The 16,671-nt window shown below is 34.6% G+C and overlaps 1 protein-coding gene across 1 annotated transcript; it reads right to left on the reverse strand.

Moving 5' to 3' along the window:
- Window positions 1-1,032: 1,032 nt before the first annotated feature.
- Window positions 1,033-7,587, reverse strand: LOC133190629 (uncharacterized). Its single transcript, XM_061326320.1, has 4 exons — window positions 7,486-7,587; window positions 4,935-5,301; window positions 2,670-2,804; window positions 1,033-1,157 (listed from the first exon to the last, which is right to left on the reverse strand). The coding sequence occupies exons 2-4, from the start codon at window positions 5,290-5,292 to the stop codon at window positions 1,033-1,035; spliced, it is 618 nt and encodes a 205-aa protein (XP_061182304.1). The 5' UTR covers window positions 5,293-5,301; window positions 7,486-7,587.
- Between the last annotated feature and the right edge of the window lie 9,084 nt (window positions 7,588-16,671).

Genomic DNA, 16,671 nt, shown 5'->3' on the forward strand with positions numbered 1-16,671 from the left:
ATTATGCAACACATGTACAAAAAATACATGACAGACCCCCTACTGTAAACACATATGTAAAAAAATAGTAGCATCAATAAACTGCCTGCCCACAAAAAAGGTGGGTAGCCTCAAAAACTTAGGCCAACACATATTTAAAAAATAGTAGCATCAATATACTGCCTACCCACAAAAAAGGTGGGTAGCCTCTAAACTTAGGACATGACAGAAACTGCCTGCCCACAAAAAAGGTGGGTAGCCAAAAACTGATATCTTTGGAGGTAGAAGGGGTGGACGGTGGGTACAAATTTCACTGCACAGAAATAGCGTGGCTTCTTGTCCAAAATAAACAGATCAATAAATGTCACGTGACAAATTGACCGCTTATGATTGGCTAAAATGCCCAAGTTAAGGGTCAGGTTAAACATAGGCCACAAAAAGTTTACATAATCTAAGTAAGGAATAGGGTAAAGTCAGTGAAACAAATATAAACACTGCACATGTCACATAAAAGTTATTATTTACAATAATTACTTATTTATGTTCCTTAGTTTGTATAACCTTGCCAAGTAGACTGAGCTCGTTTTTTGCTCAAAGCAGGCGAAATGAGAACACATGTATTAGAATGAATAATGTCATTTATTTTGTAAATGACGAAAAGATATATACAACACAGGGGGTCATACATAAACATGTAACTATAGTAATAACACATGTGGTGGTGAACACAATCATGACCCCCTATAATACTACATATGATAATAAATATCTACACAAAACAACAGATAGGGGGCCAAAGGACTAGAGATATTATGCAACACATGTACAAAAAATACATGACAGACCCCCTACTGTAAACACATATGTAAAAAAATAGTAGCATCAATAAACTGCCTGCCCACAAAAAAGGTGGGTAGCCTCAAAAACTTAGGCCACAAATCCAATTAGGAATTGGATCCACCCACCCAAAGGCTGCTTGGCAAGGATTATGACTTTAAAGAAAAAGTGACATGTAAAAAGGTTAACATTATATACATAAAATACAAGCGCAGATCATAACATTTTAGTAATAGATGAAAGCAGGGACTTACAAACAATTAAAGGACATACAAACAATATGGCCTTCTTGTAGAACAACTTCTGTTCTCTGAAACAAGTGACAGCAGACAAATTCTGACCTGTCAGACATACAAAAATTTTAAAATAATCAAATACACATAAGGTGAGAACAAAATAATACTTTATTTAATCACAGCAGCAAAAGTTCTGCCCAGAAAAACTATGCCAACTAAAGACATTCCTTGCAGACCTAAGGTAAGCTACTGTGGTTCGCATTAGTGTCATACATAACATCAAAGGACTTTACATAATTATACACATAACATGAAAGCCCAAACAAAATTTTGTGGTGTTTCTTACACCAAAGAACAATGTCTTATGACAGCAGACAATTTCTGACCTGTCAATCACATCCGGTAAACCAGCAAGGTCATATACATCACACAAATAGATATTTCACTAAAATGAAAAAAGGGTACATTCTATCATCAGGAACAAGAGCAAGCCATTGCTCCAGAAATGGCAACATGACTGCTTTTTAAAATATGGTTAACTGGTAATGGGAGGAGAATAAACCACTGCATGAATATTACAAAAATTGTACATAAATTAATTACAGAATGATATTCACAGCAGACAATTTCTGACCTGTGAACTTAATGACAGCAGACAACTTCTGACCTGTCTTTCATATTCCCCCTTGACATATTCCAGATAAATTGGCAGCAGCCAAATGCTGACCTGCCACATGTAATTAGTGAAGGTAGCTTAAGGGGGTCACCTTGTTACTTAAAAACGGAAGGAGTCGATACGTATATACCTGCGAAAGGCATCAGAGTTCCATCGACCTAACTTTTGAATGAGGTTTTCAGAATAGCCCAAGGAAGCTGCATATGTGGCTGCACCTATTCTGAAACTATGACCCTTAAAATTGTTTGGATTAAGCCCAATAAACTCTACTGCAGATTTTAAATGAGTAGTAACTTTTGCATATGAAATTGGGAGAGCATCATTTGTTTGAAATAATGGGCCAGATGTGTGTTTTGAATATTGCAAATATTCAAAAAGGGCATGTACCGGACAAAACGGTGAACCCTGAATAGCTTGAAGGGAAAATACCAAAGGGGTATGCTGCTTATTTGTTTTGAACTCACGCATTATGATTTGAACTGCTGACAATGTAGACCCTATATAGTCAAAAGTGACATCTGAACGCTGTAAAACGTGTTTGCTGTTGTGCAGTGTTTTTACAGCAACTTCTCCTAATCTCAAAAAAGCATGAAAAGCTAACAAAAATAGAGCACGGAGTAGGATGCGAAGTGAGTACTGAGGGACAGTGTGAGCTAGGGCATTTAATAATTTCCGTAAAATGTCAGGAGTGATAGGTAGACGGGTATCTTTTGTTGGAACTGAAGACTGACAACCTTTTAAAATTTTTCTAGTAATGAAAGCCTGTGTTGGGTCATGCATATCCAAAATTTTGTGAACATAACTAATTGCAGATATGTGAGATGCTATGCTGCTTGGTGAGTAGTTGACTGAAAACAAATGACCAATAAAGTTACACACATCTACAACTGAAACAGGGAGAGCTAAAGTGGGCTTCCAAGTTCTAAACATTTCCCATGTACGTCTGTAAGCTTGAGCCGATGACGGAGACAAGGCAGAAGCTAGCAGCTGTTGGCAAACAGTACTCAAATTTTCAAAAGTTCTACTGGAATTGCAGTCTGGTCTGCATTCAAGTGAGGAGCTATTTTGAAGGCCTCCTGAAATTGAAATCGAGAGAGTTTATCTGCTAATACATTTTTCTTGCCTGCAATATGCTTTGCTTTAAAGAATATATTGTATGAAAGAGATGTAAGCACAAGTCGTCTAATAAGCCTCATAAGAGTTTTTTCTTTGCAAGATTGTTTGTTGACTGCATGCACAACAGCCTCATTATCTGACATAAACAATATTTTCTTATTAGCAAGACTTGGTCCCCAGATTTCAAGAGCTATGACAATAGGGAATAACTCCTTTATAGCTATCTGATGGTGTTCTAAATCTGTTACCACATCCCAGCCAAGAGCGAACCATTCCCTACCAAGAACTCCTGCAAAACCTATAGAACCGGAAGCATCTGTATATAACAGTGCTTTATCTGAAGATGTGAAAACATCTGGTAGAATTACAGACTTCCCATTATAATTTTCGATAAAATGAGACCACATTTGTAGGTCAGCCCTTGTTTCACATGTAAGTCTGATAAAATGAGAGGGATTAGACACACCACAAGTGAGATCTATAATGCGCCTAAGAAAAGCCCTGCCAGGTACAACTACTAAACAGGCAAAGTTTAATAAACCTATCAGGGACTGTAGCTCTTTAAGGGTAATTTTTTTCCTATGCTTTACTTCTTGCAGCTTATTTCGTATCTTGACAAGCTTTGGCTCAGGCAACCGACATTCTAGAACCTTTGAATCAACTTCAATGCCATAAATTGTTAATATGGTTGTTGGGAAATGGGTTTTTTCTTTTTTAATTGGAATACCTGCTTCATTGCATATTGCCAAAAACTGTTGTAAATCTAAAACACACTTATCTGAATCTTTTGGACCTATAAAGAAAAAATCATCCAGCATGTGAGACATGCCTGCAGCATCAAATTTTGTACACATAGCCCATTGTAAACCTTTACTAAGGGATTCAAAGATCTGACAAGAACTGCTAGCTCCCATGGGTAGACATTTATCATAGTAATAAAGACCTTGCCATGAAAAACCAAGAAGTTTGTAATCTTGGGGGTGTATAGGTACAATGCGGAATGCATCTTGAATATCTGTTTTTGCCATGAGAGAGTCCTTACCAAATTGCCTTAACAGGGCTGTAACATTGTCAATTGAATCGTACTGAACCGTGGCATGCTCTTGAGGGATTTGACTGTTAACAGAATTGTGTTTTGGAAATGATAAATCATGTATTACCCTAAATTTTCCTGCCTCAGATTTTGGTACAACCCCCAAAGGGGATGAAACAAAAAATTCGAAAGGTTGGGATTTGAAAGGACCAGCAATTCTACCCTTCTGTAAGCCTTGTTCTATAAAGTCATCTATAACTGATGGATAATCTGTTGTACTTTTATGATTTTTTGAAATTGTTGGAGTGGGTAGACCTACACAACCTAGTTTAAAACCTTGACTAAAACCATCTATCAGAAATCTAAGTTTCTGTGGGTCATAACCCTCCAAGACTCTATTCAGATTTTTTGCTTTGACGGGCGTTGGGAGGTTTTGTGAAACTTGATTTTGGGGTATCTGGGCATCTTGATTTGGGGTGGTTTGATTTGCACCGCATACAGATGTGTTTGAAGGGGCAAGGGTTTCTACTGCAACGTTCACCCCTGTTGAATTGAAAACAGAATCTCGTACGAAAGGGCTGATTCTGTTGCGGCTTTTGAACTTGAAATTTTGATGTTGCAGCTTTAAGGCGCAACTCCTGAATTGGGTTTTGCCATGGGACATTCATTGATTCCCTAAGTTTCCTAAACTGTTCGTCGTACAATCTGAATGCATGATCACCATGTAAATACTGCACTTCACGTATCATGTGGCAGTATTTAAGAAGGTTAGGGGCCTCATTGGGGAATTTCTCAATATAAATAGCTGAAAAAATGAGGAACGCATCAGTCCACTGACCAAGAGTTATAGGGATTTTGGACTTTTGGCCCTGATGCAAGTTAATCACCCCTGTCGAGATGGTTACAGAAAGAGGTTCCTCTTTCGTACTAAGCAATGATTTTAAGTCAATAAACTCATTGTTCCAAATCTTTTGTTTCAGTTTAATAGATACTGAGGCACCCAATGGGATACCATCTTTTATGTCCACACTAAGTGTGGATGACCTTGCTGGCTCACCTAAAAACACCTGGTCCAAAATGGCCCCAATGCCAGATGTACTGGCACCTTGATCTGTAGGAGACAACTGAGGCTGTGTTGAAACTGCAGTGGTTTGCTGCTCCTGTTGGGGTCCAATTGTTTCCGAATCTGTTGATGGCTTGTTTGCCGATTGTTTCATTATGGCAGCTGCCAACTTGTCATAATCGATAGCGGGGGCGGTGGTAGACTGTCCGGTAAGAACACTTGAGTCAGCATTGATCGGATTTGCGTCAGTAATCATGGTAATGTCATTATCACTAGTGTTCACAGGGTTTCTCTTTTTCTGGGTTTTTGATGATTTTCCTGATCCTCCGTCTAGTTTTCGCTTTGGAGGCATGGTGGTGACCTAAGAAAATTAGTTTATTAGAGAAAATTCTGTAATCATCATAATTAAGTATGTGATATACACATGTTATGCATACAAAGCTCAGTCAGTGAAGCACCATTGTATGCATTAAGAAAAGTAATTTCAACACATAATGAAATCAATTCACAGACAGAATACCAGTTCTGTTGATCTGAATATGTGTGGTACTTGTTTTTCATGAAAGAAATGACATACTTTGCCTGTCCACACATACATTAATTTTACTCTCAGTGTTCACAATTCCCAATACAAGCCCCTGGACAAAATGCCAGGCACTTTTTGTGTAAACTAAACATATAACTTTGATATTAGCAAGCTCTTTCAAGAGCCAGTCTGCATGACATTCTTCTGTTAAGAATGTAATAGCTATGCCATAATGCATATAAAGCAGAATAAATTATGGATATGCGTATGGTCCCGCATATAATTTAAAACAAGATATGATAAAGTGAACATAATCTGTTAATGCACTGTTCATATTGTAAAATGCGTATGGTCCCGCATATAATTTAAACAAGATATGATAAAATGAACATAATCTGTTAATGCACTGTTCATATTGTAAAATGCGTATGGTCCCGCATAAAATTTAGAACAAATTCTGGCAAATGAACTGAAACTGTTAGTGCATTATTTATGATGTGACATGCGTATGGTCCCGCATAGAATTTAGAACAAACTATGTACATAAGGTAAAATGCGTATGGTCCCGCATAATTATTGCAGATGAACATGAACTGTTCATACTATAAAATGCGTATGGTCCCGCATAGAATTTAGAACAAATTATGGCAGATGAACATGAACTGTTCATGCACTGCTCATATTATAAAATGCATATGGTCCCGCATAATATTTAGGACAAATTATGATAAATGAGCATGATCTGTTTATGTACTGTTTATAATGTAAAATGCGTATGGTCCCGCATTGAATTTAGAACAAATTATGACAAATGAACATAATCTGATAATGCACTGTTCATAATATTAAATGTACTGTTCATAAAGATGAAATTGGTCCCAAATACAATTTAGAACAAATGGTGTATGGCTCTGCATACCTACTGAAGTAATCACCTTCTTACTATATTGTATAATGCGTATGGCCCCGCATAGTTGAATAGCATATAGTACTTGTAGCAAAATCTTATGAACAGTATAATTCATACTTCATTATGTGTATGGTCCCACATAACTACTAAAAGAAGCCACAGCAACAAAAATTGTTTACTGAATTTTTGTTTGTTTTTAACTACATTAGGGAAAATGAAAGCAAAAACTCTACATATGGTCTTGCATTGTCACATGACTAATATACTGATAAATGTGTATGGTCCCACAGATACCAAGTATTTCATTTCCATACATTTTCCCTTATTAAAAGTACAAGCACAAACAAAATTAAACAGAAGCCAGTCTACAAGTATGTAAAATTATCAGAGAAGTTTTCAAATTATACTGGCCTTAATAATGCTTTGAAGTGAAGTATTGCTGAACGAATGCTGCGCCAATATCGGTGCATAGGAGAGGATGACACAACATGGACTGATGATCTTGGGCATTGCAGGTGAACCCCATCATGGCAGAGGAAATTCAAATCGCTCCAAAAGCCTCTGTGGTGCCAAAAATAAATCCCCTCTCGGTCGGAACACCCTGCCTTAAGAAGATTGTTCGTGGCAACGATTTTCCCATTAAAGTCACTGGAGGACGCCCAAGGTTGGCGACGCAATAGTTGTCCCACAATCACGATTGGAATACCCATCCCCTCATGTAAATACCTTGCTACTGAAAGGATATCTGTTGCCAGTTTGTTCACATCATAGCGCGAAATGTCATTTTCACCGATCTGAATAAAGCACATATGCGGTTTGCTGTGAAAAGTAATGAAGTTCGATAACTGGGACACTCTTAATCCTCCTCGTGCACAAACTGACACATTAAAATTGTCTGAACCCAAATTTAAATTCATTAGCTTTGAATTTGACTCCATATAACGTTGAAGACGTGAAACAAATGAATGTCCTATCAAACAAACACTGAGACAATTCGCATCGTCCATGTTGTGGTCCATCTCCGTAACCGGTTCTAACCGGATTGCGCACTGAACAGGCGAACCGAGCAAAACAAAACAGTAAGTGCAAGAGAATACGCTAACACTCACCGTTCTCTGCCAAACAATGTTAGATAAACATTATAATGTAACTACAAGTTCCTTGTACACGGAGAACGTAAATACATCCGTAAACTTTGCAAAACTTTACAAATTTCACTGCACAGAAATAGCGTGGCTTCTTGTCCAAAATAAACAGATCAATAAATGTCACGTGACAAATTGACCGCTTATGATTGGCTAAAATGCCCAAGTTAAGGGTCAGGTTAAACATAGGCCACAAAAAGTTTACATAATCTAAGTAAGGAATAGGGTAAAGTCAGTGAAACAAATATAAACACTGCACATGTCACATAAAAGTTATTATTTACAATAATTACTTATATATATATATAGAAAGCACAAAGAAATTCACTTTTTATAAGGATAACCACTTCCGCCCCAGCCCGGGGTTGAACTCTCGACCAACGGAACCTGTCTCCTAGCAGTACAGGGACAGCGCTCTAGACCGCTCGGCTATCTAGGCAAGTTAAAAAAAAAACTTGCTTTCGATGCCGATGGAATTCTCGCGGCGCTGCCCTACACTACACGGTCGTTGAGAATGGAAGTGAGATACAGTTATTTGGGCATTAGTTTTATTAGAGGATCGTTACCAATACACGCTGTAATGAAATTAATTTTTATTTATATAGCACATTTTACAGCTCTTAAACTAAGAATTGCCTACATAGCCGAGCGGTCTAGCGCGCTGTCCCTGTACTGCTGGGAGACAGGTTCCGTTGGTCGAAAGTTCAACCCCGGGCTGGGGCGGAAGTGGGTATCCTTATAAAAAGTGAATTTCTTTGTGCTTTCTATATTAATAATTCTTCACTTAGGGCAGCTATGTTAGTTTAAGAGTTGTTGTAAAATGTGCTTTATAAATAAAAATTAATTTCATTATTTTTTATTCAGGAACTACAAAAAAAAATTGTAATCACATTAATGTAGCATATCTGGTTGCAATTTGTTGGTATATAAAATTTAATCATTAGGTCTATAGTTATTAATTATAATCTTTAAGCAATGAGGTGATGTACCGGTATACTCAGTCGAGTATAAAGGGATTACCACTTAGGTTTTCAATGACAAAATTACACTGAGATTTTTTAAGATGATTACCGTAGATTAAATATTAATATAATTAAAATATAGGTAGTATGTTATTAAAGAGTTGCATGTCAAAACATGCATAATACAATATCATTTATAAAGCAATTTCATCCAACCGCCCTGGTTCTGAAGCAGAATAATTACGTTAACTTCTCCAAACTAGATCTTCTTAGAATATCAAATTTTCAATATGTTACTACACTAATTAGATAAAAATGTGTTAAATTGTCGGCCGCGTGGCGCAGTGGTTAGAGCGTCTAATCTAGAGTCGCGAGGTAAGGAGCTGATCCTTACGTCGTGGGTTCGAATCCACTGAAGGACGTGGAGACCGGTCCTTCGGATGAGACCGTATAAACCAAGGTCCCGTGTCGCAGTAGGTTTTGGCACGAAAAAGATATCTCACTGCTCAATGACCTTGAGTGCCGAGTATATGTATAAATTTGCAGCCCTCCACCGGCAAATGGTGGCGTCTCCATATGAGTGAAAAATTCTCGAGAGGGACGTTAAACAACAAACAAACAAACAGGAAATTGTGTTTGCCCTCCTAAATGTTCTTAAGGATTTAAGTATAAATATCTACAGTCTAATACAAATAATCTCCCATCTTCACATTATTGTTTACATGATATATATTTTCCTTTAATGTTGCCTTTTTCCTACTTTCTACTTTCGAAGCGATATTCTAAAGATTCTCTTCAAAACTAGAAATTTTTTCTGATAGCACGATTTTCAAATAATTTCATGCTCTACCACAGATTGTAAATTTACATTCCCTCTAAGTTCTCAAGTTTTACCTGTAGGTATTGACAATATCATTAAACGTTTCAAAGTGAAGCGTTCAAACGTATTTGGTTAATACTCATTAACAAAAGTATAATGAGACAGTTACGTCGACAAAACACACAATCTGTATGATTAAGTTTTCTGTTGATTGAAAAAAAAACATTGGCAAATGAAGTTGTTTTCAATGTAAACGTCAGTCGTATTGCAGAATTTGTTTGATTTGAACATATTTTATTGTAATAATACATACAAAAGGATTGGATACAAGTTCTTTCAACTTAATAAATCCTCTCCTTATTATACAAACAGTGAATACAATATATGATTGTCATAATAAGTAAATTGAGATAATTTACGAAATTTTATGTTGTACATGTAATATATATGAAAAATTATAAAGACACATACTCAGAGTAATCTACAAGAGCTCTAATGTTACATATACACTGATTACAATGTTTATTGAACAAGAAGCTTTCATATTTGATAAAACATTTAAAATTTTCATACTGCATATACATATTGAAATCAAAGACACTGTTTTGAATTAGAATCTATCTGATTCTCGAATAAATTTCTGGACACTACAGAAAATTTTAATATTTACATCGGTAGACAAAGATTCGTTTCCGCACAATAAAAAATGAGTATCTATTATATTTTGCTGTTTAAGTTGAATAATAGTGTTTATTAAGTCATTTCTTGGACGTTCATATTTCTTGCATACAAAGAAAAAATAATAAATGTCTTCAGTTTGGCCGCAAGTACATTTGGGGGAAGAAATTATATTTCTCCGATACAAGTCGCTATTTAAGATACAGTTGTGTCTTAATTTAGTGTGAATTATATTCCAAAAACGTTTTCCAGAATTTGTGCAGATCTCTTTTGAAATGACGTTAGTGTTTCCTTCCTTTAAGAACAATGAAAATAATAACAAGAAGAAGTCTATAAGGAGAATGTAGCTCAACTGTTTGCACTTACAGCAAAAGAAAAGAAAATTAGGAATTGGGCTTGAACTCATGACAATAACCAATAGAGTTATGATCCCTGCTCAATTCTCTTTTTATGGAACAATTTATTGAAATTGAGCATAAACTGTATGGGGGAATAATGTTAGAAAAAAATTGGCTTATTTATGTTGGTGAAACTAAGGGTTTACTTAATAAGAGAATATCAGGGCATATATTTCAGACTAACAAGGGGGGCCAGCAGCTTCTATACAAGCATTTAATTTACCTGATCATTCTATTTTGTCAACGAAAGTTAGAATTCTAGAAAAAATGTACCATCATACTATTACTCCATCACTGAGTACACCTTTCCGTAGACAACGAGAAGAATACCGGATTAGAAAACTAGGCAAGGTCTTTCCATATGGTAGCATGACAATGTCGATAGTGTTGGGAATCGTTCAAGTCCACAGTGTAGCAATGTGAATGTGATGGGGCTTTTTAACAGTATACAGATACGTAAGCGTAGTAATGGAGATCGGCCTTACAATAAACCTATTATACACGATGTCTCCTTTGATTCACATCTACCTTATTTAAATAAACAGTAAAGCCTACATCACATTCGAACCAAACTTTACTTTGTTCCTTTGAAAGTTTTGAAAAGTCTACTTGTAAAAGTCAAGGAAAGTCCAGATTTGGATTCTTTGACTCCAGAATACAGACTCGGAACTGTTATGGATATTGCAAATCATAGGGTCTTTAAACCACCATGTTTTGCGGAAGAGAATACCGCTCAAACAACCCATTTGTTCCTTAAATTTCAATATACCAACAAAGGATTTGGCGCAGTTAATATAAGTAATATTCTTAATCACAAAAAGTTCCATTCTTGTATTCCATCATATTTCAAGTTGAAGTCCACACCTTGTATTTCTTACAAATATACATCAATAATTGCTCCCAAACTTTTTAATAATAAAAAAAAAACTCTACAATGTCTAAATATCAAGCATCTGAAACATAATCCTCCAATGTGTTCATGATCTTCTTCACTCTACAACTATAGTCATGCTGGACACGTCCTTACTGGTGACGTAAATATAGTTAATAATGAGGACCTTTGATAACTTATTACATGTATAAGAGGGTCAAAGTTCAGGGAACCCCTATCTTTCAACTGGCGTCACAATTTTATAAATATTATGAATTCAGTCGAACATTACGCCAGACGATGGGCAAAATATGAAAAAGAAGACATTGAAACTATGTCAGAATAGATTAAATGTATCAGATGGATATTGAAATCGCGCATTAATCAATTGAGGGGCAATATGAAAACAATCTTTCCTTCTGTCTTCCACAATGCAGAAGTGAAACAGAAAATATAATTGATGGATGCTGCAGATATTTTTAATAAGAAATAAATATGTAGATTGATTTGTACATATCTTTATGCCCCCCTCCCCTCCCCTCCACCCACCCCCCCTCCCCGTAAAAAAGGTGCATAACGGGTTTGCAGCAGTCGGTAGACAAAGTGTTGTTCGATCAATTTCTAAGAACCTTTTGCTTGACATACCGGTATATCAAATATGGTTCACTGGTAGTCCCTAAAAAGTAGATACCGCTGTTCATTTTGTGTCAAAATCTAAATCAAGGTTCAATCTACTCTGGAAATAAAAAAAAATGACCACTCAGTATATTGAGAATCCTATGCTCGAAAAACATGAAACATGGTACACTGATAAAGTTCAAACTAAGTATAGAGATTTATCTCTACAATTAGATACAAGTACGCTCTTTTTTCCTCTATCATTACAAATATTTTAAATTTCAAATTGTCCCTTTTCAATTTTGCCATATGGGGGCGTATGTGTTTCTCAAATATTTCTTGTTACTATTCCATGTATATCTTTGCTGTCATAAAAATTAGCTGAAGGCTTGATATAAGTTCTTACTCTTGACTAAGGACAACGGTTATGTCTTTAATATTTATAAAACAAAAAATTCCACTTTTCGTTTTACCTTCATATGTTTCATCATCGTGATCTCATGACTACACTTACAGAATGGTTACAGGATTTAACTGTACACGTAAATAATGTGGCCAAATTTTTCTTTGAGATATGATGCTAAAAATTGAATAATCTGGATATAAGATTGATTGCATGTTGTTTTACGTCCCATTCGAGAATTTTTCACTCATAAAGAGACGTCACCATATACCGGTGAAGGGTTTCAAATTTAAACCTTTACTCGGCACTTAGGGCAGTTGAGCAGTGAGGGATCTTTATTGTTCCAACATCTGCCATGACACGGTACCTCGGTTTTTAAGGTCTCATCCGAACGACCCGCAACTTTCACTTCAAAGTGCCCGAGCGCACAGAACAGTTGCTACCTATTTTTTTTATCGCCTTATGTCAGTCGCAGCTAAGATACGAACTCACGACCTTCCGATCACTTCTGGATAGGACGAGAGTATGTTTGCATTAGTTACATCAAATTGTGCATTTATTAGAACACAATAAAAATGTCTCCCACAACCGAAAGACGGAACTTGCGTTATTTTGCTGATTATTATTGAATAGAATTCAGATATTGTTGATATGAAAACGTTTTGTATTTGAATTTTCATGTCGTGTAATCTACCAATTATTTTGTCTTCGGGAAGAATTAGGTTTTATTAAGTTCCAAGGTACGTAATATATATCATTTATTCAACATGCTGCATGCTCTGAAACTAAACTTTTTAAAACAGACCCTCCCTTTTCAAATATGATTCTCCTGACAGGCGCTTACCGCACTAGGCCTTAAAACTGTGTAATGAAATAATAACTAATTAGGTATTCAATTAAGTGCTGTTCTCTGGAAACTTTTTTATAATATTGCAGAATAATTAAGTTGATAATCAAAACATAAGGCATTCCAGAAGAGGTAAACGTCAATTTAAATTTTATATTTATTGATTTAATTCTTACGGTGGTAATTTTAGCTTTTAAAACAGCGCATACTTAAATAAGGGAATATCCCACATAAATGGTCTGGGTATAATTATGTCTTTAGATAAGAATCCTGGTATTCTTTCCGGTTTACCTTTTTGTATGAAATTTGTTCTAATTATATCTTTTGTTGAGAACTTAAAAAGATAATTATAATCTATATCAGAAAAAATGATCTTAAGTTTAATAGGTTTTGAAAATTTAGTTCTATGATAATATGTATATTTCTTAAAAGTTTTAATAACCGATTTTTGTTATCATGCATTGAACATAGCTATAGGTGTGCAATCATCTTTAAACTAGAACGTTTCAAGGAACGCATGTGTCGCCTGCTTTATCACATCATTAAAGATATAGATAAATATAAATAAATATAAAAATGGTCAGCTATTTATTTGCCACCAGTATTGAGTTTATGTATTTGCCTTATTCTTAATATGTCTAGTTAATTCGTTCACAACATTTATCATAATCGATAAGAGGAATTTTTTCTCTAATAAATTAAGAATAAAAAGATTCATCGATGTTTTATATATAAAATCAAATTTGATTTTCAAAAATAATAATTATTATTATTTACATTATCTAGCTTTTAATATTTTCTATGCTGTGTCTTTTAAAAAAAAAGAATTACATTTTGGTTAGCAAAAATTCAGGAGATATTTGGATGTGGAGTATATATTGTATGATTTAGTTAGTTTCTCTTTGTGAAACACAATTTTGCTGACAGTATCGAACCTACTATCCGGATATCTGTTAAGTATATATACATTAGTAACTGAAAGTGTGCAATTTATTCTGTAATCTTGAATTGGTTATTATATTATTTTAGGAAAACACACCTTTGTAAGATATACAATGTATATCATACAGATGCTCCTTGTTGCATTTCAATATGAATAAAACTTTTTCGATCAAAATTTAAAAAAAAAAAAAACACAAGTTTACGAATATAATAAACAGCTTTTTCGAATATAGATCACAAGATTAAGAATATGAATCACAAATCTCCGGCTACGAATAACAAAGTCGCCCGCGTGGCGCAGTGGTTAGAGCGTTTACTCTAGAGTCGCGATGTAAGGAGTTGGTCCTTACGTCGCGGGTTTGAATCCACTGTGGGACGTGGAGACCGGTCCTTCAGTTGAGACCGTATAAACCGAGGTCCCGTGTCGCAGTAGGTGCTGGCAGAAAAAGATTCTTCACTGCTCAATGGCCCCGAGTCAAAATTTATCATATAGGTCAAAATTTGCAGCTCTCCACCGGCGGCGTCACCATATGAGTGAAGAATTCTCGAGAGGGACGTTAAACAACAAACAAAACACAACAAAAAAAAAATCAAAAGTGAAAAGTATCATATAAACAAACAAGCGTAAACAGAACAGGTTTATTATACATGAGCGTCTTTCATAATTTAAAAAAAGACGACTATATACTCAGGCCTCATGAATGTATTTGTACAAACTTTGTACAATCTTTAAAATTATATCACATTTTTTTCTCTTTACAAGAAAAGTAAGTAAAATTGCTTTTTATCTTACCTATAACTTGCATTGAATTAACACTGTCCATTGTTTTTAGAACTGTATAATGCTGTGTTGATTTCCAAAAAAAGAATTTTGTATTTTGGTTTGATAAAATAAAATACCCATGTACTAGCTATTCAGATAATAGGAAAATAATGACCTTCAGTAAAAACAACCATTTCTCTTTGTTGCCTCTCGGAATAAAGTCACTGTCTTGAAAATTGGTTTGAAATTGACAATAAACATTCTTCGTCTTATTTCATTGTTAGAAAAATTAGTTTAAAAAAATCTCGATAAGCAATGAAAAATATATTTAAAAAATAATGAGTTAATTACAGTTCATTTAGTCTTTTCCTTACTTGTATAAAATTTACACAAATACAGAATTAAGTAAAGAACAAAATCTGTGTGCACCTTAATCACAGGAAAATTATCAATAATGGTAAATTATTTTTACTTTAATTTATTTATTTTTAATTTGGTTACTTTTAAACAGAATGCTTTAAAATCAGTTCTAAAAATAGTATACTGTGCGGCTAGACGGGTTTTTGTCCAAGATATAGATCATATCACTGAACCATTTACCTTCAAATATACAAACATTTATATATAAAAAATTAATGATTTCGATGTTAGTGGCAAATTTTAGCAAGTATAATGTATTAATAATTAGCCCAAAGGGCAGAATACCTTAACCGGATCCTTCCGCTCTGAAGCGCATTTAGTTGTACTAAAAAAGTCTTAACCTTTGTGACGTACTATTACCAGAAGAAAATGAACACTATATTACCTTGAACTCTTCATTAATTAATTCTCTTAATTAATTAGATGACCTATGTTTAATAACTCGCCTAAGGTTGTATCTGTTAATAGAGTTTGTAATTTGTACGTCATCGTGAATCTGCACAATGTTTTTTTTCCTGCGACATAAAGAGTATGAATTTAATAAATGATCATCTTCCTTAAGGTAAAATTATATCTGTGATTTTAAACGTTAATTAATTCAAGGAACCTTTGAAGTGTCTTTAAATATATTAAAATGAAGTCAAAAGTTTTCGGTATATTCTGTACGGTAGGGAGTGATGAAAGTTTGTTTTGCAATTTTATAATGTGTACACATAAAGGAAATGCACATCTGATCGAAAAGGGAATTGAAAAAAGATGCCGAGGTAGTACTCCTGCCTTTAGAGGGTACTGACCAAGGCCTTTAAAGTCTATGATATGACATCTGTGCATTTTAAATCATATTTCAATGTAAAATAAGAGATATTGGCCATCTAATACCATATGTCATATGTAATTCAGAACATTTTTTTTAAATTTTAAACAGGACAAGACAGTCAACATCCCCGCCGCCCCCTCAAGAAAAACAACAACAAAAATAAAACAAAATTATATATATAATTATATATTATGTAATTACGAATAAAAAGTTATCATTAAACCATTTCAATTAAATTAAATTAACTGACGAAAAGAATTTTCAAAATATATTTCTAAGGTTTAATATAATGTTTGGTTACAAAAGATCAACAAGAAAGTTCATGAATTACCAATCATATGGAAAATAAATGGAGAAGAACATATATACCCGTGTACTGAATCAGAAATATTTCCCTTTTTTGTAATAATGTACATAATAAAAGACGTTAAAACCTGACGGGATTTTAGAGATTACAAATTTCCCTTGTTTGTAGCTATAATCGCTGACAGAACAATGAATGAAGGGGTAGATCTATCCTATTCCGGAAGTGTACGCTTTCTAAAGAAACTTCCCCCAAGAGTTAAAAAAGGATAAGAAATACAATAAGTCATTAAAACACGTGTTCAAAT

The sequence above is a fragment of the Saccostrea echinata genome, unplaced genomic scaffold (assembly GCF_033153115.1).
Source record: "Saccostrea echinata isolate AGI-Se365-2 ecotype Australia unplaced genomic scaffold, CSIRO_AGI_Sech_v1 ptg000022l, whole genome shotgun sequence".
In the NCBI taxonomy this organism is placed as follows: domain Eukaryota; kingdom Metazoa; phylum Mollusca; class Bivalvia; order Ostreida; family Ostreidae; genus Saccostrea; species Saccostrea echinata.